At 44.3% G+C, this 26842-nt stretch overlaps 1 protein-coding gene across 4 annotated transcripts in view; it reads left to right on the forward strand.

Annotated features, from left to right (window-relative positions):
* Window positions 1–26842, forward strand: part of LOC138673093 (ras and Rab interactor 3-like) — a 128186-nt gene that overhangs the window by 28703 nt on the left and 72641 nt on the right. For all 4 annotated transcript variants that reach the window (XM_069761693.1, XM_069761694.1, XM_069761692.1 and 1 more), the window contains exon 2: window positions 7941–8218. In XM_069761693.1, the coding sequence (XP_069617794.1) occupies window positions 7990–8218 (229 nt within the window). In that variant the 5' untranslated portion in view covers window positions 7941–7989. The remainder of the gene's footprint in view (window positions 1–7940; window positions 8219–26842) is intronic.

Genomic DNA, 26842 nt, shown 5'->3' on the forward strand with positions numbered 1-26842 from the left:
ACAACTGCTAGTCCTATTCTGCCCCCTCATGTGATAAGCAGCTCACTGTCAATAGACTATGTAGGTAGAGAGTTGTTGGGTGGGTGAGGGCAACTTTATGAGCTCTGCTTCATGCTGCTTCTAAAGAACTCTGATTGTGTCACAACTGCTGCACCCAGTAAGTGATATATCTTTGGAATCAGGGTATCTTTTACTACATTATGCTGCCCTCAGACAAGGGAGTACAAACCCTGTGACCCTTTAACCCCTTCACGACATGCGCCGTACATGTGCTGTGCATGTCTTATCTCTCCCTTTGATGTGGGCTCCGACGCTGAACCCACATCTTTACCGGCACATGTCAGTTGTTGTGAACCGCTGACATGTAACCCTAAGAGCCGCGGGTGGAATCGCGATCCACCCAAGGCTGTTAAACTGTTAAATCCCGCTGTCAATTTCTGACGGCGGCATTTAATGTGATTGCAGTGGAAGCGCATCACTAATCCCGCCCGTCGGCTCCCATGTCACATGACCGCGGGTCCCCAGCGGTCGGCGCTCATAGCAAGTGAACATTTCTGCTACATACAGGTAATCTGATCATCGCCTGTATGTAGCAGAGGCGATTAGAAGATTGCAGCTTCTAGTCTCCCATGGAGACTGTAGAAGCAAGTGAAAAGTAAAAAAAATGTATATATAAAAGTTTTAATCATCTCCCATTCGCCCCATTTAAAATAAAACAATTAAAGAAAAAAACACATATTTTGTATCACTGCATTCAGAATCGCCCGATCTATCAAGATATAAAAAGAATACGATCAGTAAACAGAGTAGTGCAAAAAAAAGTCAAAACGCCAGAATTACGTTTTTTTGGTCACCGCAACATTGCATTAGAATGCAATAATGGCCAATCAAAAGATCGTATCCACACCAAAATGGTATCAATAAAAACGTCAGCATGACACACAAAAAATAAGCCCTCACCCAGCCCCAGATCATGAAAAACTGAGACTCTATGGGTCTTGGAAAATGATGCTTTTTTTCTTTTTTAAACTATGGAATTTGTTTTCACCACTTAAATAAACAAGATCCTAGACATGTTTGGTTTCTACCAACTCCTAATGACCTGGAGAATCATAATGGCAGGTCAGTTTTAGCATTTGCTGAAAATGGTAAAAACCACAAAAACAGTTGTGGGATTGCACTTTTTTTGCAATTTCACCGCACTTGGAATTTATTTCTCGATTTCCCATACACTATATGCTAAAACCAATGGTGTTGTTCAAAAGTACAACTCGTTCTGCAAAAAATAAGCCCTCACATGGCCATATTCATGGAAAAATAAAAAAAGTTATGGCTCTGGGAAGCAGGGTAACAAAAAACAGAAATGCAAAAACAAAAATGGGCTGCGGTGTGAAAGGGTTAATGAGCCCCTGAAAAGGAAATCTGTCAGCAGTATTTCATCCCCCATACCATTTATATGCATACGTAGCTCTTTAAAAGACAAGTCTAGCAATACCTTTCCATGTCCAGTCTGTTCCTTGGTTACTAAGTAATGACTGTTTAAAATGATATGCAAATGAGGCTATAGATCTGAAGCCAATGGGCGGGGAAAAGAAAGCTGGAGTGACAGAGGCTTCAGATCTACAGCCTCATTTGCATATCAATTGAAATACTGATTTCTGAGGAATGCAGGAAGGGACTGTCCATGTAAAGGTAAGAGCTACATGCATACAAATAGTTTGGGGGGAGATATCCTGCTGACAGATTCCCTTTAGACAGGTGTTGCAGAGCTTTATTGTCTGATAAGTAGTGTTGAGCGATACCGTCCGATACTTGAAAGTATCGGTATCGGATAGTATCGGCCGATACCCGAAAAGTATCGGATATCGCCGATACCGATATCCGATACCAATACAAGTCAATGGTTCCTGGTTCCTGATGGTTCCCAGGGTCTGAAGGAGAGGAAACTCTCCTTCAGGCCATGGGATCCATATTAATGTGTAAAATAAAGAATTAAAATAAAAAATATTGATATATTCACCTCTCCGGCGGCCCCTGGACATCACCGCGGGTAACCGGCAGGCTTCTTTGTTTAAAATGAGCGCGACGTCATTCGCAGGTCCTAAATTCCTAGAAAGAGGAGTTTAGTGCCTGAGAATGACGTCGCAGCTTGTGATTGGTCGCGTGGCGGTCACATGAGCGGCACGTGACCACCAATCAGAAGCCGCGACGTCATTCTCAGGTCCTAAACGCGCTCATTTTAAACAAAGAAGCCTGCCGGTTACCCGCGGTGATGTCCAGGGGCCGCCGGAGAGGTGAATATATCAATATTTTTTATTTTAATTCTTTATTTTACACATCACTATGGATCCGATACCGATTCCCGATACCACAAAAGTATCAGAACTCGGTATCGGAATTCCGATACCGCAAGTATCGGCCGATACCCAATACTTGCGGTATCGGAATGCTCAACACTACTGATAAGGCATACAAAAACAGCGCTTCAGGGAATAAAAAACAATAATTTCTTATTATTAGTGATGAGCGAATATACTCGTTACTCGAGATTTCCCGAGCACGCTCAGGGGTCCTCCGAGTATTTTTTAGTGCTCGGAGATTTAGTTTTTCTTGCCGCAGCTGAATGATTTACAATAGTATAGGGAGCAGAACGGCACTAGAGCAGAATGTTTCCAAGCATGCAGGACTGTTAATGGACAGCTGTGTATTCAGGCGTCACAATCGTAAAGGGTAATGGTGCTCTGCATGAATGTCCAGAGAGTAATCGGTATGCAGTAAAAGAGAAGAAACTAATGCGGCACTCACCCCGAATTTGCTGTGAAGATTGTGATCTTTAATGGAGAAAGATGAAAATGACATCCATCAGGACATCAGGTACATATGAGGGTGCGGTATAGGAGCACGGACACGGCCGTTTCGCACACACAGGTGCTTCTACAGTTCCATATGTACCTGATGTCCTGATGGATGTAATTTTCATCTTTCTCCATTAAAGATCACAATCTTCACAGCAAATTCGGGGTGAGTGCCGCATTAGTTTCTTCTCTTTTACTGAATGATTTACATCTGTTAGCCAGCATAAGTACATGTGGGGATTCCCTAGCAGCCAGGCAACCTCCACATGTACTTATGCTGGTTAACAGATGTAAATCATTCAGCTGCGGCAAGAAAAACTAAATCTCCGAGCACTAAAAAATACTTGGAGGACCCCCGAGCGTGCTCGGGAAATCTCGAGTAACGAGTATATTCGCTCATCACTAATTATTATCAAATAGTTTCAGCCAAAATATTCAGTACACTGAAATGTGTAGCAAAATCTACTGTTTTGCATTCGAGACACAGAACGGTATTTTCTTTTTGCACCTACATAATGGATATGGAGTTTATTATGAGATTGGATATAAAATTTATAACTGGATATTGAACTCACTATGAAAGGAGAAGTAATAAATATTGTTCATAATGAAACTTTTGTGAGTCTGTTGTTACACTGTGCTGTCACTGTGGCTAGATCCAAGGAGCTTTTTGAGTTCTTCAGACATATTGTTATAGCGAACTATGCAAAGGGATTTAAAAAATGTCACCATACAATGACGTAATTATTATGCTTTGCTTATATAGCACCATCATATTCCACATTATCATCACTGTCCCGAGTGGGGTTCACAATCTAAATTCCCTATTGGTATGACTTATAAGTGTGGGAGCACCCGGACGAAGCCCACACAAACACAGGGAGAACATACAAACTATGGTACTTTACAGATGTTGTCCTTGGTAGGATTTGAACCCAGCCCTTCAGCTCTGCAAGGCTGCAGTGCTAACCACTGAGCCACCAAAATGCCCATTAACTGCGCAGATTATTAGGGTACCCTGCAGTACGGCAGGGATAGTATGTTAGTTAGGAATGTACATAAAAAGCAGCATCTCATCATTCATTACCCAAACTACCCAGTTTATTATATAGAGATCTAGGTAAATTTGTGAACGAAGGTAGTGTAATATTTGAATGCAGGTGAAAAGTGGGCCCCCAAAGTCAGTTACTGGTGGGCCCTTAGCACCCCAGTCCAACACTGGGCACCACAATCTCACCCATTGTATACTCTTGATTTGGACCTTACTTTGACAACTGTGATGCACGACTGATTGCATTAACCTTTCAAGCACAAATAGATCAGCCATCTCTACCAATCTCCAGTCTCTCTCATAATAAGATATTTATCACTATAATTCATATACCAGTTTTTTCTATTTCCTTGTAATTTAGAATATACCTGTCTAAAACTCGTAATTGTATCAATTAATGTAAATGTATTTATTATGATGGGTGAATGCTTTATGCTCACCGACATCTTTGGGAGCAAATCGGGGAGTGTTATAATGGAGTAATAATACAGTGAGCTCCTATAAGACACAATGTCAGCTTCACAAAGTATTTATATATTTACACTCCCCCCATAAGTGGGCTTCTGTTAGGGGAATACAGCTGTGGATTAGCGTGCGTTCCGCGGGGTGACATCAGTGGCTGTGAGGGACGCTCCGGAAGTGACACGTGCGGTTCACCACTACTATAGTAAGCGTTACTTACAACCAGCGCATATGACACAGCGGGGCACCTGGAATTGATGGAGTTTTTACCCAGTGTAGGCGTATGGCATTACACCTGGGTAAGGAGAAGATAGAGGCAGGAGGCTCTGTATGTCCGCGGTAAGCGATGGAGACCTTGTTTATTTGGCCCCAGAAGAATTATGAAATAAAAACCTCCCCTGATGAATCTATTTAAAGGAGGAAACTTTTCGGGATAATCGGTGTGGTCTCCTATCTATAGAAGAAGGATGGTAGATGGATGGTGATGTCATGTCCTCGCCCTACTATGAAGACTAGAGTTGAGCAACTTTTAGTTTTTCAGGGTCGAGTCGGGTTTCACGAAACCCGACTTTTTCAAAAGTCGGGTCGAGTGAAATCGGCCGATCCTATTGAAAAGTCGGGGTCGGGGATCGGCCGAAACTCGAAACCCAATGTAAGTCTATGGGTTTTTTTTTTTTTTTTTACATTTCCTTCAGGGCGATATAGCAGAAAAGCCAGTAATTCAATTACCGGCTTTTCATTTCTCCTGCCAAAACCCGACATGATATGAGACATGGTTTACATACAGTAAACCATCTCATATCCCCCTTTTTTTTGCATATTCCACACTACTAATGTTAGTAGTGTGTATGTGCAAAATTTCAGCGCTCTAGCACTTAAATTTAGGGGTTAAATCGCGGAAAAAAATGGCGCTCCCGTGCCATTTTCTCCGCCAGAGTAGTAAAGCCAGTGACTGAGGGCAAATAGCCTGGAGAGGGTCCACGGTTATTGGCCCCCCTGGCTAAAAACACTTGCCCCCAGCCACCCCAGAAAAGGCACATCTGTGAGATGCGCCTATTCTGGCACTTGGCCACTCTCTTCCCATTCCCGTGTAGTGGTGGGATATGGGGTAATGAAGGGTTAATGTCACCTTGCTATTGTAAGGTGACATTAAGCCAGATTAATAATGGAGAGGCGTCAATTATGACACCTATCCATTATTAATCCAATTGTATGAAAGAGTTAAAAAAAACACACACACAATATTAAAAAGTATTTTAATGAAATAAACACACCGTTTGTTGTAATATTTTATTGTACGCTCAATCCACTCGCTGAAGACCCTCGCTCTGTAACAAATAAAAAATAATAAACCAACAATATCCATACCTTCCGTAGATCTGTAACGTCCCACGTTGTAAATCCATCTGAAGGGGTTAAAATATTTTACATCCAGGAGCTCTGCTAATGCAGCGCTGCTCGTGGCTGTAAACCCCAGCGAATGAAGGTAATGTAGGTCAATGACCTGTAGTTACCTTCATTCGCGGTGATGCGCCCCCTGCTGGATGTCCCTGGAGCGTGGGAAAAGTTCCCAGGCTCGAGGTCATATGAGGACATCCAGCAGGGGGTGCATCACCGCGAATGAAGGTAACTACAGGTCATTTACCTACATTACCTTCATTCACTGGGGTTTACAGCCACAAGCACAGCTGCATTAGCAGAGCTTGTGGCTGTAAAATATTTTAACCCCTTCAGATGGATTTACAACGTGGGACGTTACAGATCTACGGAAGGTATGGATATTGTTGGTTTATTATTTTTTATTTGTTACAGAGCGAGGGTCTTCAGCGAGTGGATTGAGCGTACAATAAAATATTAAAACAACCTGTGTTTTTATTTCATTAAAATACTTTTTAATAATGTGTGTGTGTTTTTTTTAACCATTTAATGCAAATGGATTAATAATGGATAGGTGTCAGAATTGATGCCTCTCCATTATTAATCTGGCTTAATGTCACCTTACAATAGCAAGGTGACATTAACCCTTCATTACTCCATATCCCACTGCTACACGGGAATGGGAAGAGAGTGGCCAAGTGCCAGAATAGGTGCATCTTCCACTCACTACTCTGGCGGAGAAAATTGCGCGGGAGCCCACGCCAATTTTTTCAGTGATATTTTTTACCAGTTCAAGGTACATGTGAAAGGCTATGCTAGTGAGGGAGCCCACAATACATGCGGTGTAGGGACATAATTGTTCTTGAATCTGAACTGTGAGTTTATTCAGATTATCTATGTGTCTTTATTGTTGTAATCTCTTGTAAATGTTTTAACATTTTAAATATATAATTAGATGTTAAGTATTTGGTGTTATTTTTTGCTATAGCTTGATGAATTTTGCAATATGGACAACTAGATGGACTTATAGTCTTCCTTCAACCTTAATAACTATGTAACTATGTAATATGGTTTCATTAAAAGTGATTGTTTGTTTCACTGGCAGACTCGACTGTTAACGCCTTTTGCTATGCACCGTCATACAGATTTTAAAATTTAGTGAAACTCAATGGCAACAATTATTTTTAGCCAAAAATATGTTTAAGAGAATAAATAATGGCTTAGAAGCTTTCTTTATTTTTTGAAGGGGTATTATTCCCATCTCATGAAGTCATAGCATACCGTTAAGAAATGTAATTAATTTTTGATCAACCTCTGTGATTCCCACCAATCCTGAGACAGAAGGGGACACATTGCATATTAAGTGCTATGGCACCTTTAAAAAGACTTTGTCAGCACAGAATGACTGTAAAAACTAAGTACAGGTGCTCGTTGCTCCCTTGGTGTGGCCAAACATTTAGGTGCACCTTCCCACCTTCTTGGTTTCCCTCTGTCTCCTCCCTCCTGTCTTCTTTGATTGACAGCTCTGGCTTCATAGAGCCAGGGGACGGCAGAGATCAGGCTTGGACTGGCCCTAAGGGGAACAGGAGAATCCTCTGGTAGGCCCTGTGAAGGAGTGCCAAAGAGCAGTTCTATTGCACTTTAGGCACTATTTGCTGATAAAGTATCATCTAATCATTCAGTTAATAAGCTTGCCAACTTTAATATTACATAGAAGTAAAAGTAACTTTGCATACTAGGGTCAGGTCTTTTTTGCTTCCAGCTGAACAGTGGGCCCCAAGAGTCCATGTTATTGGTGGGCTTTTATCCGCCCAGTTCAACAATGGCAGAGATGGATGGAAAACAAGGAAGTGGGAAGATGTATATAAATGATTAGCCCCGCTGTAAAGCGCCAAGCTCTTGTTCTTGGTTTGAACAGTCATTCTGTGCTGATAGACAACTTTTTCAATGTTTTTCTTGCACAGTTGTATTCTTGTCCACCGCTGTGAATTGGACTCTGTTGCGGTTCTCCTGCAGAGCGGGTGCACTTTTCATTGTCATTTGTTTTTCCAACTAAATGATAGATATAGGGTATAATGTGAGATTGCTCAACACATAAGTCATTTAATACTTCCTTAAACTGGGAAAGGAGAAGTAATAAATATTGTTCAAAATAAATTAATATTTAGCTGTTAAGAAGTTGTCCTTAATTTCAGGAATCTGGAGAGCGTGTATGAAGTACATGAAGAATTTTACACATAGAGCATGAAACTGGATCTGACACAGAGCGCTAAACCAGAACTGCAGTTCTGTTCTATACAGGTGACATCAGAGAATGGCGCCCTCTTCATCATCAATCCACTTTTTTTGCATGAACATGGAGACAAATGGCTCACGCACGTGTCGGACAAATCCATCAAAGAGAAAAGAAAGAGTTTGCCCTGGTGTTTTCAAAGAAAACTTGAAATCATGAACCATGAACCAAGTATGGAAGGTAGGTGGATCCCCAATGAGATACATTAGATGTATAATAATAATAATAGAGAATTCTTTCGTAACATTTCTGAAGATAGTCCAAATTATTCAGCTATATACACAATTGATAATGCCAGTTTTAATTATTAGTGGCTGGAATGGTAATGCATGACAAATGGGGGAAAAAAACATGTATATATTGTCCCACTGACTCTATATTCCATGCTCTGTGGACCATTCCCAGGAACAATTTTGAGATGTTAAATGAACTAAGTAACAAAACAGTGCATTGAAAACTACAATAGAAACTTTTTATAAGACTAGACTTTGATTAATAGGGTTATTCCCATCTTCATTCATGGACATAACGGGAAACTAAGCAGGGGTAGTATGATTTCACTTTTAGCTCAAGATCTGGGCGTCGTCAGTGCCATTGGGCTACTTATCTTCATAGGCAAAGCTGCTTCATATACAGCATCAAAGAACTCTGTGCAATGATTGCTGTTTCAACCTCTCAGTCAAGCAGTAGCACACTGCTTGGAGGCTTCGCGGAAGCAAACTTCTACTTCAGAGCATAAGACAGTTAATTTAAATTCTTCAAATTTGACAATCCTTATCAAATAGCTGTAGGCCAAATGAGGTTGATAGTCTAGCAGCTATCTCTACCGAACCCATACTATTGCACATATAACTCGTGAGTTATGTAGAGGGAATAAAGTGCAGACGCCTCTGACAGCCGGTTACTTCAAGGGATATCAAAATGATCACCTGTCTACATTCAATATGACGATCCTCCAACATCAATTGTCGGAGGAGAGTTGGGAGGGAGGCCCCCATATGGATCAGATGGTTGTCCAGTCCTGCCGAAATCAGTAGTGTTATCAAATTTTAATGTATATTGGGTCCTCTAGAAGAATCTACAACTATTGACAGTGTAAACCTGAAGTTCAAGGATACGTTCATAGAAAGGCATCTATTTTCCACATATTTGCACACTTTATTGTATAGTAACGATGTTTGCTTTCATTTATGACCAATAATATTATATTTAAAAGAGAGAGCCATTTTGAACACATTTTATTGTTTATTGTCAGACACAACAGATGCTGATATGAGTTTAGCAGCTTTTTACTTCGCTTGTTTTGATCCCAAGTTACAGCCCGTTATATAACCTCGTAGAGCTGCATTTGCGAGTCTACTGGGTTTTATCAGAAAGATAAAGTTTATCATCAGCCACATCACTACCAGCTCAGTTTCTATAATGTAGGTGACATCAGAAAGGCGATAAATCAGTTGTACAAAGTACATCATTTAAGAAAACATGCAGCCTGAACAATTGTGAATCTAACTATGGACCTTAATACTGTTGTAACGGTGGGTTCTCAAGTGGTTACCCTTTAAAGGGAATCTGTTAGTAAGATAAACCCTCCTAAGCCGTCTATATGGACATGTAGGTCATAAGAAGCTGAATAAAATGATAGCTTGATATCTGCCATCCGATGTCTTATTCTAGAGAAATTCATGTTTTTCTTAGATGCAAATGAGATGTTCAGATCTGTGGGCCGGACACTGATCTGAATGAGAATCTGCCTCCAGGGATTATTTTCAATTAAAGGGAGAGTTAGGAATGTGATATGTAATGGCTGACACTTTGCTCTCATGCTTACATACAGCTCTACGGTGAGATCAGAACCAGCAGAGTAAAGCTGAGCTAACACTCTAATGAGAAATTGTTCACCTCTGTGGTACTAACACATCCGCACTGCATTCATCTTATAGTACTTCATGTACCATCTCACAAGCAGCAAGTGTAGAGGGAAGGCCAGTGTAACAGAGCTGATATCCCTGCAAATTTGTTTGCAATGAGACAAAGTTATACTCTGCTGCGCTGTGTTGATTATGATCAGGCACAGCTCTGCTGCAGAGCTGCCAACACTATGAGAGGACAATTGCGGCTGCATATGTTTGTAATTAGGCAAAGTTTACTTCTGCTGTACTGCGTTAGTTCTGGTCTCACTACAGACCTGTATGTTATTATGAACACAGACTGTCAGCCATTACATGTCACACTGGTAACTCTGGAGGCAGCTTCTTATGCATATCAGGCCAATGCCCGGCCTATAGATCTTAACAGCAAATTTACATTTAAGATTTGTAGATGGGAATTTCTCTGGGATAACACAACAAATATTCAATATAAAGGTATCATTTTATTAATCTTTCTATGATTAGCATGTCAGTATAGATGGCTTAGGAGGGTAGATCCTATTGACAAATTTCCTTACAAAAATGCAGCCTGAATTTAGTACAAACAGTTCAACCTTAGTAGTCATGCAGAAGTTCGTGGATCTCTGTCGAATCACAGACCTCTATGACCGGACTGGTTACGGGTCTTCGACCAGAGCATGACCTCTTTATATACAGTGGGTACGGAAAGTATTCATATCCCTTTAATTTTTTCACTCTTTGTTTCATTGCAGCCATTTGGTAAATAAAAAAAAAAATCATTTTTTACACATTAACCCTGCGGCCATATTGGATCCAGGGGCCTGCAGGGAGGAGACCCTCGGAACAACGCGATCACATTGCGTTGTTCTGAGGGTCTCAGGGAAGCACGCAGGGAGCCCCCTCCCTGTATGATGCTTCTCTATGCCACCGGAACGTTGCGATCTTGTTTGATTAAAGTGGGGATTAAAATGCCAGGAGCGGTCCGTGACCGCTCCTTGCACTTAGTACCGGGTGTCAGCTGTGATAATCAGCTGACACCCGGCTGCGATCAGCCGCGCTTCCCCGTGACCGCGGCTGATCGCATGTGATGTACTATTCCGTCCATGTGAATTAGGGCCCAGGTTCTCATGGACAGAATAATACGTCGGATGGCAGAAAGGGGTTAATAGACCATCTCAACATGTTGTGGCAGAGAGTTCCATAATCTCGCTGTTAGACGCACATGATGCTCTCTTGTCACCGTTGCAAGCTTAGGTGTAAAAAGATCATATATTTCTACATTGTAATAAGATGGCCCCCTAATACTCCATTTTTCCAAACTAAATAACCCCAAGTTTGATGGCTTGTCTAGGTATTGCAGTGATACATTGGGTAAGGAAAGTATTCAGACCCCTTTAAATTTTTCACTCTCCTTTATTGCAGCCATTTGGTAAATTCAAAAAAGTTCATTTTTTTCTCTCATTAATGTACACTTTGCATCCCATCTTGACTGAAAAAAAAATGTAGAAATTTTTGCAAATTTAATAAAAAAGAAAAACTGAAATATCACATGGGATGGTCATAAGTATTCAGACCCTCTGCTCAGACACTCATATTTAAGTCACATGCTGTCCATTTTCTTGTGATCCTCCCTGAGATGGTTCTACTCCTTCATTGGAGTCCAGCTGTGTTTCATTAAACTGATAGGACTTGATTTGGAAAGGCACACACCTGTCTATATAAGACCTCACAGCTCACAGTGCATGTCAGACCAAATGAGAATCATGAGGTCAAAGAAACTGGCCAAGGAGCTCAGAGACAGCATTATATAATAATAATAATTTTTATTTATATAGCGCCAACATATTCCGCAGCGCTTTACAAATTATAGAGGGGACTTGTACAGACAATAGACATTACAGCATAACAGAAATACAGTTCAAAACAGATACCAGGAGGAGTGAGGGCCCTGCTCGCAAGCTTACAAACTATGGGGAAAAGGGGAGACACGAGAGGTGGATGGTAACAATTGCTTTAGTTATTCGGACCAGCTATAGTGTAAGGCTCAGGTGTTCATGTAAAGCTGCATGAACCAGTTAACTGCCTAAGTAGGTAGCAGTACAGACACAGAGGGCTAATACTGCATAAAGTGTATGAGAACATGATGCGAGGCAAGGCACAGATCTGGCCAAAGTTACAACAGAATTTTTGCAGTACTCAATATTACTAAGAGCACAGTGGCCTCCATAATCCTTAAATGGAAGAAGTTTGGGACTACCAGAAGTCTTCCTAGACCTGGCGTCCAGCCAAACTGAGCAATCCTGGGAGAAGAGCCTTGGTGAGAGAGAGAGGTAAATAAGAACCCCAGGATCACTGTGGCTGAAGTCCAGAGATGCAGTAGGGAGATGGGAGAAAGTTCCACAAAGTCAACTATCACTGCAGCCCTCCAGCCCTGACGGAAGCCTCTCCTCAGTGCAAGACATATGAAAGCCCGCATAGAGTTTGCTAAAAAAACAGATGAAGGACTCCCAGACTATGAGAAATAAGATTCTCTCGTCTGATGAGACGGAGCTACACCTTTTTGGTAAGATTCTAAGTGGTATGTGTGGAGCAAACCAGGCAGTGTCATCACCTGCCCAATACAATCCCAACAGTGAAACATGGTGGTGGCACTATTATACTATGGGGGTGTTTTTCAGCTGCAGAGACAGGATGGCTGGTTGTCATTGAAGGAAACATGAATGCGGCCAAGTACAGAGATATCCTGTATGAAAACATCTTCCAGAAAGCTCTGGACCTTAGACTTGACCAAAGGTTCACCTTCCAACAAGACAATGACCCTAAGCTCACAGCTAAAATAACAAAGGAGTGGCTTCAGAACAACTCTGTGACCATTCTCGACTGGCCCAGCCAGAGCCCTGACCTAAACCCAATTGATGGACATGGAGAGGATTTGCAAGGAAGAATGGCAGAGGATCCCCAAATCCAGGTGTGAAAACCTTGTTGCATCATTCCCAAGAAGACTCATGGCTGCACTAGCACAAAAAGATGCTTCTACTCAATACTGAGCAAAGGGTCTGAATACTTATGACCATGTGATATTTCAGTTTTTCTTTTTTAATACATTTGCAAAAATTACTACATTTCTGTTATTTTTTTTAGTCAAGTTGGGGTGCAGAGTACATTAATGAGAAAGAAATGAACTTTTATTTTACCAAATGGCTGCAATGAAACAAAGGGTGAAAAATGTAAAGGGGTATGAATACTTTCCATACCCACTGTATTTCTATGAGGTGTACTGTTCACGCTTGGGAGACCGCAACCAATCCTTATATTGTGGTGCGTGATCGGACAGAGATCCACAGACTTCTGCATGAGCCTTTACTTTTCTCTTCTTCACAGTCAGTTGTACTGAATGCTTGTTATTTACAGACTTCAGTGGAGGCACAACATTTATAAGGGGGCTTGTTAAGTCTCCTGACTGTTCCTAGCAGCTAATATAGCATTTGGAGTGCTTTAATCTGATAACGCGTTTCATGGGGTTTACTAATGCTGCAAGTCTTTAAAAACTGAACCTAAATCCTTCAGCATCGTAGACATCCTGCCTCATTAGTATACAGTATATTTCTAATCTTCTAATAACTGTTCCCTGAGCATGATTGACAGCCTCCATAACTGTGTCCCCATAGTGAGTAATGTATGCAGGCTGTCAGTCACATGTAAGGAGGTGTGATTAGAAGATTTGAGGCAGGACTAGTCCAGGGAATAGATGACCAGCTGGACTAGTTCTGTCTTATTAGCTTTAATCCTTCAGCATGGATATGCTAACTTTTCAAAGATTGCAACATTATTAAGCCCCATAAAAGATCGTTTCAAATCAAATAAATCTCCATGCTTACTGCTATACAGTCATGGCCAAAAGTGTTAGCACCCTTGAAGTATTAAGCTGAGGGTTCCAACAATTTTGTCCTACCCACTTTGTTGGTCTTGTGTGAAATTATGTTCAATTTGCCTTTATAGTTCTGTTTTTTTGTGGTGTTCTAATACACACAAAGTAAATAAATATGTGTACAACAAAACGTGTAATTGCAATAATTTTCTGGGAGAAATGCTTCATTTTCTAGAACAATTTCAAGGGTGTCAACAATTTAGTCCATTAGTGTATAAGAGTTTGAGAACAGTCAGAGAACGTGACAGGTTCCCTTTAATGGTTACAATAAGCACAAATGTTTATTATTACTTATCATTATCAAGGAAATCAAATAAATCTCAAATAGCCCAAATTATTATCATACCATATAGTTGAGGTTCCCATGAATAAGTATATGAAAAAGGAAAAAAGAGAGAGAGCTGCCAGAACCAAGGTTCAACACTGTTACTACCAGCCTGAGAATACCAGCCCCCAGTTGTCTGATTTAAAAAAATAATAAATAATAAAAAGATGGCTTGCGGTCCCCTCAATTTTTGACAACCAGCCAAGTTAAAGCAGACAGCTGGGGTCTGGTATTCTCAGGCTAGTAAGGGGCCATGGATACTGACCCCCCAGCCTAAAAATAACAGCCAGCAGCCACCCAGAAAAGGCGCATCTATTAGAAGCGCCAGTTCTGGTGCTTTGCCCGGGCTCTTCCCACTTGCCCTGTAGCGGTGGCAAGTGGGGTTCATATTTGTGGGGTTGATGTCACCTTTATATTGTTCGGTGACATCAAGCCCACAGATTAGTAATGGAGCTGCGTCTATAATACACCTATCCATTACTAATCCTATAGTTGTATTGTAAATAAACACACAGCCAGAATAAAGTCTGAACTGCAGTGACATCGGTGAGATCACCGCTAGCTGCGACGGTGCAGATGCCAATCCCGGACATACATACATACATACACACACACACATTCAGCTTTATATATTAGATGTATAACAAACAGTCATTAATACAAACCAACAAATGCTTCACTTAGGAAAATCTAGTGACCAAATAAGTCCGTAGACAACATTTTTCCTTTACACGGGCAATGTAAATTTCAAAGCATTAAAGGGAATCTGATAGCAGGTTTTTGCTATGTAATCTGAGGACGGCATGAGGTAGGCGCTGAGACACTGAATTCAGTGAAGTATCACTGAATGAAGATTTTAACCCCGCACGTTCCAATTCACCAAAGAATTTTGCCCCTATCTACATAATGGGGAAAAAAGTGAAAGGAAAAGTGTTGGAGGCGTCGCAGCTACAGCCACAAAATTTTGCACAGTCACACGTCTGCACCCCGAGAGCGTCATAGGCTATGTTGTGAGGTGAAATTTTAACCCCGCGCTTTCCAATTCACCAAACAATTTTGCCCCTATCTACATAATGGGGAAAAGTGAAAGTAAAAGTGTTGGAGACAAATTGACAGCTGCCAGATGTGAACAAGGGGGACTTAACCCCTTCCCGACCTGTGACACAGCGTATGCGTCATGAAAGTCGGTGCCAATCCGACCTGTGACGCATATGCTATGTCACAGAAAGATCGCGTCCCTGCAGATCGGGTGAAAGGGTTAACTCCCATTTCACCCGATCTGCAGGGACAGGGGGAGTGGTAGTTTAGCCCAGGGGGGGTGGCTTCACCCCCTCGTGGCTACGATCGCTCTGATTGGCTGTTGAAAGTGAAACTGCCAATCAGAGCGATTTGTAATATTTCACCTAAAAAAATGGTGAAATATTACAATCCAGCCATGGCCGATGCTGCAATATCATCGGCCATGGCTGGAAACACTTATGTGCACCCACCCCACCCCACCGATCGCCCCCCCAGCCCCCCGATCTGTGCTCCGCTCCCCTCCGTCCTGTGCTCCGCTCCCCCGTCCTCCTGTCCGCTCCCCCCGTGCTCCAATTACACCCCCCCGTGCTCCAATCAAACCCCCCCCGCACTCCGATCCCCCCCCGTGCTCCGATCCACCCCCCCTGCACACCGATCCACCCCCCCTGCACACCGATCCACCCGCCCGCACACCGATCACTCTCACCCATGCTCCGATCCCTCCCCCCCCGTGCTCCGACGCCCCCCCGTGCCCTGATCTCCCCCCCCGTGCCCTGATCTCCCCCCCTTATACTTACCGATCCTGGCGGGGTCCGTCCGTCTTCTTCCCCGAGCGCCGCCATGTTCCAAAATGGCGGGCGCATGCGCAGTGCGCCCGCCGAATCTGCCGGCCGGCAGATTCGTTCCAATGTGAATTTTGATCACTGTGATATAATCTATCACAGTGGTCAAAATAAAAAAAACAGTAAATGACCCCCCCCATTTGTCCCCCATAGATAGGGACAATAATAAAATAAAGAATTTTTTTTTTTTTCCACTAAGGTTGGAGTTAGAACTAGGGTTAGGGTTAGGGGTAGGGTTAGGGGTAGGGGTAGGGGTAGGGTTAGGGGTAGGGGTAGGGGTAGGGTTAGGGGTAGGGTTAGGGGTAGGGTTAGGGGTAGGGTTTCGGTATGTGCACACGTATTCTGGTCCTCTGCGGATTTTTCCGCAGCGGATTTGATAAATCCGCAGTGCTAAACCGCTGCGGATTTATGGCAGATTTACCGCGGTTTTTCTGCGCATTTCACTGCGGTTTTACAACTGCGATTTTCTATTGGAGCAGTTGTAAAACCGCTGTGGAATCCGCAGAAAGAAGTGACATGCTGCGGAATGTAAACCGCTGCGTTTCCGTGCAGTTTTTCCGCAGCATGGGCACAGCGATTTTTGTTTCCCATAGGTTTACATTGAAATGTAAACTCATGGGAAACTGCTGCGGATCCGCAGCGTTTTCCGAAGCGTGTGCACATACCTTTAGAATTAGGCTATGTGCACACGGTGCGGATTTGGCTGCGGATCCGCAGCGGATTGGCCGCTGCGGATCCGCAGCAGTGTTCCATCAGGTTTACAGTACCATGTAAACCTATGGAAAACCAAATCCGCTGTGCCCATGGTGCGGAAAATACCGCACGGAAACGCTGCGTTGTATTTTCCGCAGCATGTCAATTCTTTGTGCGGATTCCGCAGCGTTTTACACCTATTCCTCAATAGGAATCCGCAGGTGAAATCCGCAGTAAATCCGCAGGTAAAACGCAGTGCCTTTTACCCGCGGATTTTTCAAAAATGGTGCGGAAAAATCTCACACGAATCCGCAACGTGGGTACATAGCCTTAGGGTTAGGGTTGGGTTGGAATTAGGGTTGTGGTTAGGGTTAGGGGTGTGTTGGGGTTAGGGTTGTGGTTAGGGGTGTGTTGCGGTTAGGGTTGTGGTTAGGGTTACGGCTACAGTTGGGATAAGGGTTAGGGGTGTGTTGGCGTTAGAATTGAGGGGTTTCCACTGTTTAGGCACATCAGGGGGTCTCCAAACGCAACATGGCGCCACCATTGATTCCAGCCAATCTTTTATTCAAAAAGTCAAATGGTGCTCCTTCCCTTCCGAGCCCCGACGTGTGCCCAAACAGTGGTTTACCCCCACATATGGGGTATCAGTGTACTCAGGACAAACTGGGCAACAATTACTGGGGTCCAATTTCTCCTGTTACCCTTGAGAAAATAAAAAATTGCTTGCTAAAACATCATTTTTGAGGAAAGAAAAATGATTTTTTATTTTCACGGCTCTGCGTTGTAAACGTCTGTGAAGCACTTGGGGGTTCAAAGTGCTCACCACATATCTAGATAAGTTCCTTGGGGGGTCTAGTTTCCAAAATGGGGTCACTTGTGGGGGGTTTCTACTGTTTAGGCACACCAGGGGCTCTGCAAACGCAACGTGACGCCCGCAGACCATTCCATCAAAGTCTGCATTTCAAAACGTCACTACTTGACTTCCGAGCCCCGACATGTGCCCAAACTGTGGTTTACCCCCACATATGGGGTATCAGCGTACTCAGGAGAAACTGGACAACAACTTTTGGGGTCAAATTTCTCCTGTTACCCTTGGGAAAATAATAAATTGCAGGCTAAAAAATCATTTTAGAGAAAATAAAATTTTTATTTTATTTTCATGGCTCTGCGTTATAAACTTCTGTGAAGCACTTGGAAGTTCAAAGTCCTCACCACACATCTAGATTAGTTCCTTTGGGGGTCTAGTTTCCAAAATGGGGTCATATGTGGGGGATCTCCAATGTTTAGGCACACAGGGGCTCTCCAAACTTGACATGGTGTCCGCTAATGATTGGAGCTAATTTTCCATTTAAAAAGCCAATTGGCGTGCCTTCCCTTCCGAGCCCTGCCGTGCGCCCAAACAGTGGTTTACCCCCACATATGGGGTATCAGCGTACTCAGGACAAACTGGACAACAACATTTGCGGTCCAATTTCTCCTATTACCCTTGGCAAAATAGGAAATTCCAGGCTAAAAATCATTTTTGAGGAAAGAAAAATTATTTTTTATTTTCATGGCTCTGCATTATAAACTTCTGTGAAGCACCTGGGGGTTTAAAGTGCTCAATATGCATCTAGATAAGTTCCTTGGGGGGTCTAGTTTCCAAAATGGGGTCACTTGTGGGGGAGCTCCAATGCATAGGCACACAGGGGCTCTCCAAACGCGACATGGTGTCCGCTAACAATTGGAGCTAATTTTCCATTCAAAAAGTCAAATGGCGCGCCTTCCCTTCCGAGCCCTGCCGTGTGCCCAAACAGTGGTTTACCCCCACATATGAGGTATCGGCGTACTCGGGAGAAATTGCCCAACAAATTTTAGGATTCATTTTATCCTATTGCCCATGTGAAAATGAAAAACTGAGGCGAAAAGAATTTTTTTGTGAAAAAAAAAGTACTTTTTCATTTTTACAGATCAATTTGTGAAGCACCTGAGGGTTGAAAGTGCTCAATATGCATCTAGATAAGTTCCTTGGGGGGTCTAGTTTCCAAAATGGGGTCATTTGTGGGGGAGCTCCAATGTTTAGGCACACGGGGGCTCTCCAAACACGACATGGTGTCCGCTAACGATGGAGATAATTTTTCATTCAAAAAGTCAAATGGCGCTCCTTCCCTTCCGAACCTTACCATGTGCCCAAACAGTGGTTTACCCCCACATGTGAGGTATCGGTGTACTCATGAGAAATTGCCCAACAAATTTTAGGATCCATTTTATCCTGTTGCCCATGTGAAAATGAAAAAAATTGAGGCTAAAAGAATTTTTTTGTGAAAAAAAAGTACTTTTTCATTTTTACGGATCAATTTGTGAAGCCCCCGGGGGTTCAAAGTTCTCACTATGCATCTAGATAAGTTCCTTGGGGCGTCTAGTTTCCAAAATGGGGTCACGTGTGGGGGAGCTCCAATTTTTAGGCACACGGGGGCTCTCCAAACGTGACATGGTGTCCGCTAAAGAGTGGAGCCAATTTTTCATTCAAAAAGTCAAATGGCGCTCCTTCCCTTCCAAGCCCTGCCGTGCGCCCAAACAGTGGTTTACCCCCACATATGAGGTATCAGCGTACTCAGGACAAATTGGACAACAACTTTCGTGGTTCAGTTTCTCCTTGTACCATTGGGAAAATAAAAAAAATGTTGCTAAAAGATAATTTTTGTGACTAAAAAGTTAAATGTTCATTTTTTCCTTCCATGTTGCTTCTGCTGCTGTGAAGCACCTGAAGGGTTAAAAAACTTCTTGAATGTGGTTTTGAGCACCTTGAGGGGTGCATTTTTTAGAATGGTGTCACTTTTGGGTATTTTCAGCCATATAGACCCCTCAAACTGACTTCAAATGTGAGGTGGTCCCTAAAAAAAATGGTTTTGTAAATTTCGTTGTAAAAATGAGAAATCGCTGGTCAAATTTTAACTCTTATAACTTCCTAGCAAAAAAAAATTTTGTTTCCAAAATTGTGCTGGTGTAAAGTAGACATGTGGGAAATGTTATTTATTAACTATTTTGTGTCACATAACTCTCTAGTTTAACAGAATAAAAATTCAAAATGTGAAAATTGCGAAATTTTCAAAATTTTCACCAAATTTCCGTTTTTATCACAAATAAACGCAGAATTTATTGACCTAAATTTACCACTAACATGAAGCCCAATATGTCACGAAAATACAATCTCAGAATCGTTAGAATCCGTTGAAGCGTTCCTGAGTTATTACCTCATAAAGGGACACTGGTCAGAATTGCAAAAAACGGCCAGGTCATTAAGGTCAAAATAGGCTGGGTCATGAAGGGGTTAAAAGGAAGGTGCCATCAAAAAAAATTTTTTTGCAGAAATTGTAAAAATGTAAAGAATTTATGATTACATTTTCTTAAAAAATATTATCATTTGTTTATAATTTAGTAAAATATGAAAAATAATTTGAAAAGTTTTTGGAATTTCCACTTTTAAACACTAGGGGGAGCAGCTGCTGAAATTTCAGAAAAACCTAGTGTACAAATAGCTCACATTACAGCACTGCAGTAATTATGGGCGGAGTCTGCTGACGTGTGTGATGTCTCCTCTCCTCCCCTCCTGGGTGTTTGCTAAGGGATTAGAGAGGATGATATTCAGGGACCCAGTGAGCAGCCATTTTGTTGGTGACTGCAGAGTATGGCTGCCGTCACACTAGCAGTATTTGGTCAGTATTTTACCTCAGTATTTGTAAGCCAAAACCAGGAGTGGAACAATTAGAGGAAAAGTATAATAGAAACATATGCACCACTCCTGCATTTATCACCCACTCCTGGTTTTGGCTACAAATACTGATGTAAAATACTGACCAAATACTGATAGTGGACGGCAGCCTTAGGCTACTTTCACACTAGCGTTGTTGGCTGTACATTGCAATGCGTCGTTCAGGAGACAAAACACATCCTGCAAAGTTGTCTGCAGGATGCGTTTTTTCCCCATAGACTAACATTACCGACGCATTGCGACGTATTGCCACACTTCGCAACTGTCGTGTGACGGTTGTGTCATGTTTTCGTGGACCGCCGCCACAAAAAATGTTACATGTAACGTTTGTTTGTGTGTCGAGTCCGCCATTTTCGACCGCACATGCACGGCCGAAACTCTGCCCCATCCTCCCCAGACCTTACAATGGGGCAGCGGAAGCGTCGTAAGACTGCTTCCGCTGCCCACGTCGGAAATTTATTTCACAGCATGCGTCGGTACGTCGGCCCGACGCACTGCGATGGGCCTGTACCGACGCTATTGTGAAAGCAGCCTTATACTGACATGTAGACAGTCACCGAGGATGGTAGGCAGCAAGGATTCTGGGAGATATGTGGTGGAGGGAGCAGGGTGACAGCAGCACAGAGTATTTCAGGAGAGCAGTGTGCAGGTCTATGGGGGGGGCACCCTGTTTGGTGCGCGGAGCAGCCAGGGATTGTACATAGAGCGCTGTCTTTTATACACATGGATGGACCGTCTGCTCCACAAAAATCCAGGAAACATTTCTGCTGATTGATGGCCTGTTCTGATCCAGACTTTGCATGCAGACCCCATTCCCCTCCTCAGATCCTGTCTTCTCCATCCTGTCCTGGCGATGTGTGAAAGCGAGGTGACAGGCGCAGTCGGGGTGATGCTGGGAAGGAAATGTAGCCATATAGTAACGATAAAAATGAGACCCCTCACTTCAGCTGCCTCATCAGCCTTCCCCTGACTGCACCTAACTGGAGGTCATGCTGCCCCCTCTATTACCCCAGACCCGCGTGCAGGTGCTCAGCCAGAACCACCATAGAATGGGTCCGCTTTCTGAAGATAATACTGCCATAGTGTTCTCACATAATACCGCCATATAGATCACACAATACCACCAGTGTTCTCACATAATACCGCCATATAGATCACACATAATACCACCAGTGTTCTCACATAATACCGCCATATAGATCACACATAATACCACCAGTGTTCTCACATAATACCGCCATATAGATCACACATAATACCACCAGTGTTCTCACATACCGCCATTTAGATCACACATAATACCACCAATGTTCTCACATACTGCCATATAGATCACACATAATACCACCAGTGTTCTCACATACCACCATATAGATCACACATAATACCACCAGTGTTCTCACATACCGCCATATAGATCACACATATTACTGCCAGTGTTCTCACATAATACCGCCATATAGATCACACACAATACCACCATATAATTATCACAATACTAATCAAGCATAATACCACCATACAGACAGAGGCATAGCTAGAGCTTTTGCCGCCCAGGGCTGCTCCCGAGTTTGGCGCCCCCACCCCACCCCGCTCAATACACACAAAGGTTACCAAAAATAGTTTTCCTGTTTTGTAGAACTTAAACTGGGCCTAATGGTGTCACCCCCACATGCCAAACCTGTGACTTTTAATTAATTAATATCAGAGAGAACAAATGACCACCATACACAACAGAATCCACTATACCAAGACCAATAATATCACATACAGGAAGAAACACCACCACACCATGACCAGACCACATAGTGACCGAATAATACTATATACAAGGGACAAATACCGCCTCACCATGACCAGATCACATATTACCACCACTTGGTAACCAAATAGCACATACAAGGGACAAATACCACAACACCATTTCCAGACCACATATTACCACCACATAGTGACTGAATACTACAATACTGATCAGTAATAATAAAAAAAAACACAATACTATCACCATAAGTGCCAGTATTCACAGGGGATCTGTACTTAGCATGCAGTGTCTGTGTAGAGGTAATACAGAGATCACTGGTGGTATTATACACAGGAGCTCTGTATATAATGTATAGGTAATACAGTGATCACTGGTGGTGGTATTATACACAGGAGCTCTGTATATAATGTATAGGTAATACAGTGATCACTGGTGACATTGTACACAGGACTGCTGTATATAGTATATATTGTATAGTGTCAGTGTATAGGTAACACTGACTCACCAGTGACGTCTCTAGATGAAGTCCTTCATCTTTCATCCAGCACAGACCGCCATCATTTCTTCCAGCCAGGACTCGTTTCTGCAGGAAATAACACAGTTATCCCGAGCTCCGCTTGCAGAACACATTACTTAATTTTTAACAACTTCTACATTACACCACATGAAGAAAAAAAGGTGATATAGTGTCACTCTACACAGTAACAGGACCGCCCCCCCATTTAAAACAGTATACTCAAAAAATAAAATAAATACATCACTGCAGTAATAATATCCCTTAATAAGCCCCTATGGTAATACTATTCCCCACCCTGGCCCCATTTATCTCATTCCTGGCTCCAGCCATATGTTCTCGCATCCTGCCCTCATGAGTATCCATTCTACCCCATATGATCTCCCCATCCTGCCCCATCAGTCTCCATCGTATCCATCCTGCCCCATGATCCAATCCTGCCCCATGTCTTTGATTCTGCCCTGTGTCTCCAATCATGCCCCGTATCTACATTCTGCCCATGCCTCAAGTCCTGCCCCCAGTGTGTCCAGCAATCTGCCCCAGTGTGTCCAGCAATCTGCCCGAGTGTTTCCAGCATATTACCCCCAGTGTGTCCAGCATATTACCTCCAGTGTGTCCAGCAATCTGCCCCAGTATGTCCAGCAATCTGCCCCAGTGTCCAGCATTGCCCCAGTGTGTCCACCATTGCTCCCAGTGTGTCCAGAAATCTGCCCCAGGGTCTCCAGCATTGCCCCAGTGTGTCCAGCATTGCCCCCAGTGTGTCCAGCAATCTGCCCCAGTGTCCAGCATTGCCCCAGTGTGTCCAGCAATCTGCCCCAGGGTCTACAGCATTGCCCCAGTGTGTCCAGCATTGCCCCCAGTGTGTCCAGCATTGCCCCCAGTGTGTCCAGCAATCTGCCCCAGTGTCCAGCATTGCCCCAGTGTGTCCAGCAATCTGCCCCAGTGTCCACCATTGCCCCAGTGTGTCCAGAAATCTGTCCCAGGGTCTCCAGCATTGCCCCAGTGTGTCCAGCATTGCCCCCAGTGTGTCCAGCAATCTGCCCCCAGTGTGCCCAGCAATCTGCCCCAGTGTGTCCAGCATATTACCCCCAGTGTGTCCAGCAATCTGCCCCAGTATGTCCAGCAATCTGCCCCAGTGTCCAGCATTGCCCCAGTGTGTCCAGCAATCTGCCCCAGTGTCCAGCATTGCCCCAGTGTGTCCAGAAATCTGCCCCAGGGTCTCCAGCATTGCCCCCAGTGTGTCCAGCATTGCCCCCAGTGTGTCCAGCAATCTGCCCCCAGTGTGCCCAGCAATCTGCCCCAGTGTGTCCAGCATATTACCCCCAGTGTGTCCAGCAATCGGCTCCAGTATGTCCAGCAATCTGCCCCAGTGTCCACCATTGCTCCCAGTGTGTCCAGAAATCTGCCCCAGGGTCTCCAGCATTGCCCCAGTGTGTCCAGCATTGCCCCCAGTGTGTCCAGCAATCTGCCCCAGTGTCCAGCATTGCCCCAGTGTCCAGAAATCTGCCCCAGGGTCTCCAGCATTGCCCCAGTGTGTCCAGCATTGCCCCCAGTGTGTCCAGCATTGCCCCCAGTGTGTCCAGCAATCTGCCCCAGTGTCCAGCATTGCCCCAGCGTGTCCAGCAATCTGCCCCAGTGTCCAGCATTGCCCCAGTGTCCAGAAATCTGCCCCAGGGTCTCCAGCATTGCCCCAGTCTGTCCAGAAATCTGCCCCAGTCTGTCCAGAAATCTGCCCCAGTCTGTCCAGAAATCTTCCCCATTCTGTCCAGAAATCTGCCCCAGTGTGTCTAGAAATCTGCCCCAGTCTGTCCAGAAATCTGCCCCAGTCTGTCCAGAAATCTGCCCCAGTCTGTCCAGAAATCTGCCCCAGTGTGTCCAGAAATCTGCCCCAGTGTGTCCAGAAATCTGTCCCAGTGTGTCCAGAAATCTGCCCCAGGGTCTCCAGCATTGCCCCAGTGTGTCCAGCATTGCCCCCATTGTGTCCAGCAATCTGCCCCCAGTGTGCCCAGCAATCTGCCCCAGGGTCTCCAGCATTGCCCCAGTGTGTCCAGCATTGCCCCCAGTGTGTCCAGCATTGCCCCCAGTGTGTCCAGCATTGCCCCCAGTGCGTCCAGCAATCTGCCCCAGTGTCCAGCATTGCCCCAGCGTGTCCAGCAATCTGCACCAGTGTCCAGCATTGCCCCAGTGTCCAGAAATCTGCCCCAGGGTCTCCAGCATTGCCCCAGTGTGTCCAGAAATCTGCCCCAGTCTGTCCAGAAATCTGCCCCAGTCTGTCCAGAAATCTGCCCCAGTGTGTCCAGAAATCTGCCCCAGTCTGTCCAGAAATCTTCCCCATTCTGTCCAGAAATCTGCCCCAGTCTGTCCAGAAATCTGCCCCAGTCTGTCCAGAAATCTGCCCCAGTGTGTCCAGAAATCTGCCCCAGTGTGTCCAGAAATCTGCCCCAGGGTCTCCAGCATTGCCCCCAGACAGACAGAGTCAGACAAAGAAAAAAAAGAAAGTAAAATCCTCACCTCTCCCGTTCCCAGCGCAGGTCCAGTGCACTCAGCGTCTCTCCGACTCTGCAACGCTCAGGACTCAAAGACTTAAAGGGCCCACGTCTTTTTTTTTTTTTTTCTCCTCTTGCAGCGCCGGCCGCGGCCCGGTGACCCGCCCTCGCAGTGTGCCGCCCGTGGCGGCCCGCCCCCCCGCACCCCTCGCACCCCCCTTCCTACGCCACTGCATACAGATCCCATTATACCGTTATATAGATCTCACATAATGCCATAATACAGCATGACGCCCGCAGCTCCTGTTATCGCACGCATTGAGTTGTGTGTGCAATGGGGAAAGATATGCAGGGGGGAGAGGAGTGCATAGGAGAGGATTAGATACACGGTTCACAAGACAGTATCACACAAGAGAGGATTAGATACACGGCTCAGCATATCACACAGTATAGGATTAGATACACGGCTCAGCAGACAGTATCACACAGGAGAGGATTAGATACACGGCTCAGCAGACAGTATCACACAGGAGAGGATTAGATACACGGCTCAGCAGACAGTATCACACAGGAGAGGATTAGATGCATGGCTCAGCATAGTATCACACAGGAGAGGATTAGATGCATGGCTCAGCATAGTATAACACAGGAGAGGATTAGATACATGGCTCAGCATAGTATCACTCAGGAGAGGATTAGATGCATGGCTCAGCATAGTATCACATGAGAGGATTAGATACACGGGCCAGCAGACACTATCACACAGGAGAGGATTAGAGACACAGGTCAGCACAATATAGTGATAGATGCACGGTCTGATGTCCTGTGAGGAGCTGCAGTGAGAGCAGGGTCGGAGCAGCACAGAGCCTCCCCCATCCTCCCTCTGTTACTTCTCTGCAGCTCCTCATAGAGGACATCAGACGGCAGCATTCCTTCACCCTCTCTAGCGATTCTAGAGATTACAGGCAGCAGAGGACAGGGAACGGCCGCTGATAGTGTGAGGGGAGACAGATGGAGCTGCCCCTCCAACAGCGCAGCTCTCAGTCACAGTGGAGCTCACAGTCAGGTACACTCCACTGTGGGCTGAAGCAAGATGGCGCCGATCTCCTGCCTCTGCTGTGATGTGGAGACAGCCCAGGAGGCGTGGCCACATCAGAGCAGAGAGCAGCTTATAATGCTAGGTATGGGGTCGCCTCCCGACTGCAGTCTCCTATGTCCAGGGCTGCCGTATTTGCAGAGTGTAAGTGTCGTGCTGGGACTCTTACACTTCTGCAAAGCAAAATGGCGGCGCCCAGTGGCTGCAAAAATAATTAATAATAAAAAATATATTAAAGTTAAAAAAATAATTTTGTATTAAAAATAATTGTTTATATAAACAATCATTATTAATACAAAAACAAAATTGCGGCACCTTCCCTTTAAAGAATGAGAGCGATAGCGCCAAAGAGTATATACCGTACAGTTGCTAAGGTGGGGCCCCGACATGGGATACTCACCACACATGGGGATATGAATGCACACACAAAATGCGCCACACACTACCACGTGCTCGAACACATATTACCCTCAGCACACATTTCACCACACATAC

This window comes from Ranitomeya imitator, chromosome 3 (genome assembly GCF_032444005.1).
Source record: "Ranitomeya imitator isolate aRanImi1 chromosome 3, aRanImi1.pri, whole genome shotgun sequence".
NCBI lineage: Eukaryota > Metazoa > Chordata > Amphibia > Anura > Dendrobatidae > Ranitomeya > Ranitomeya imitator.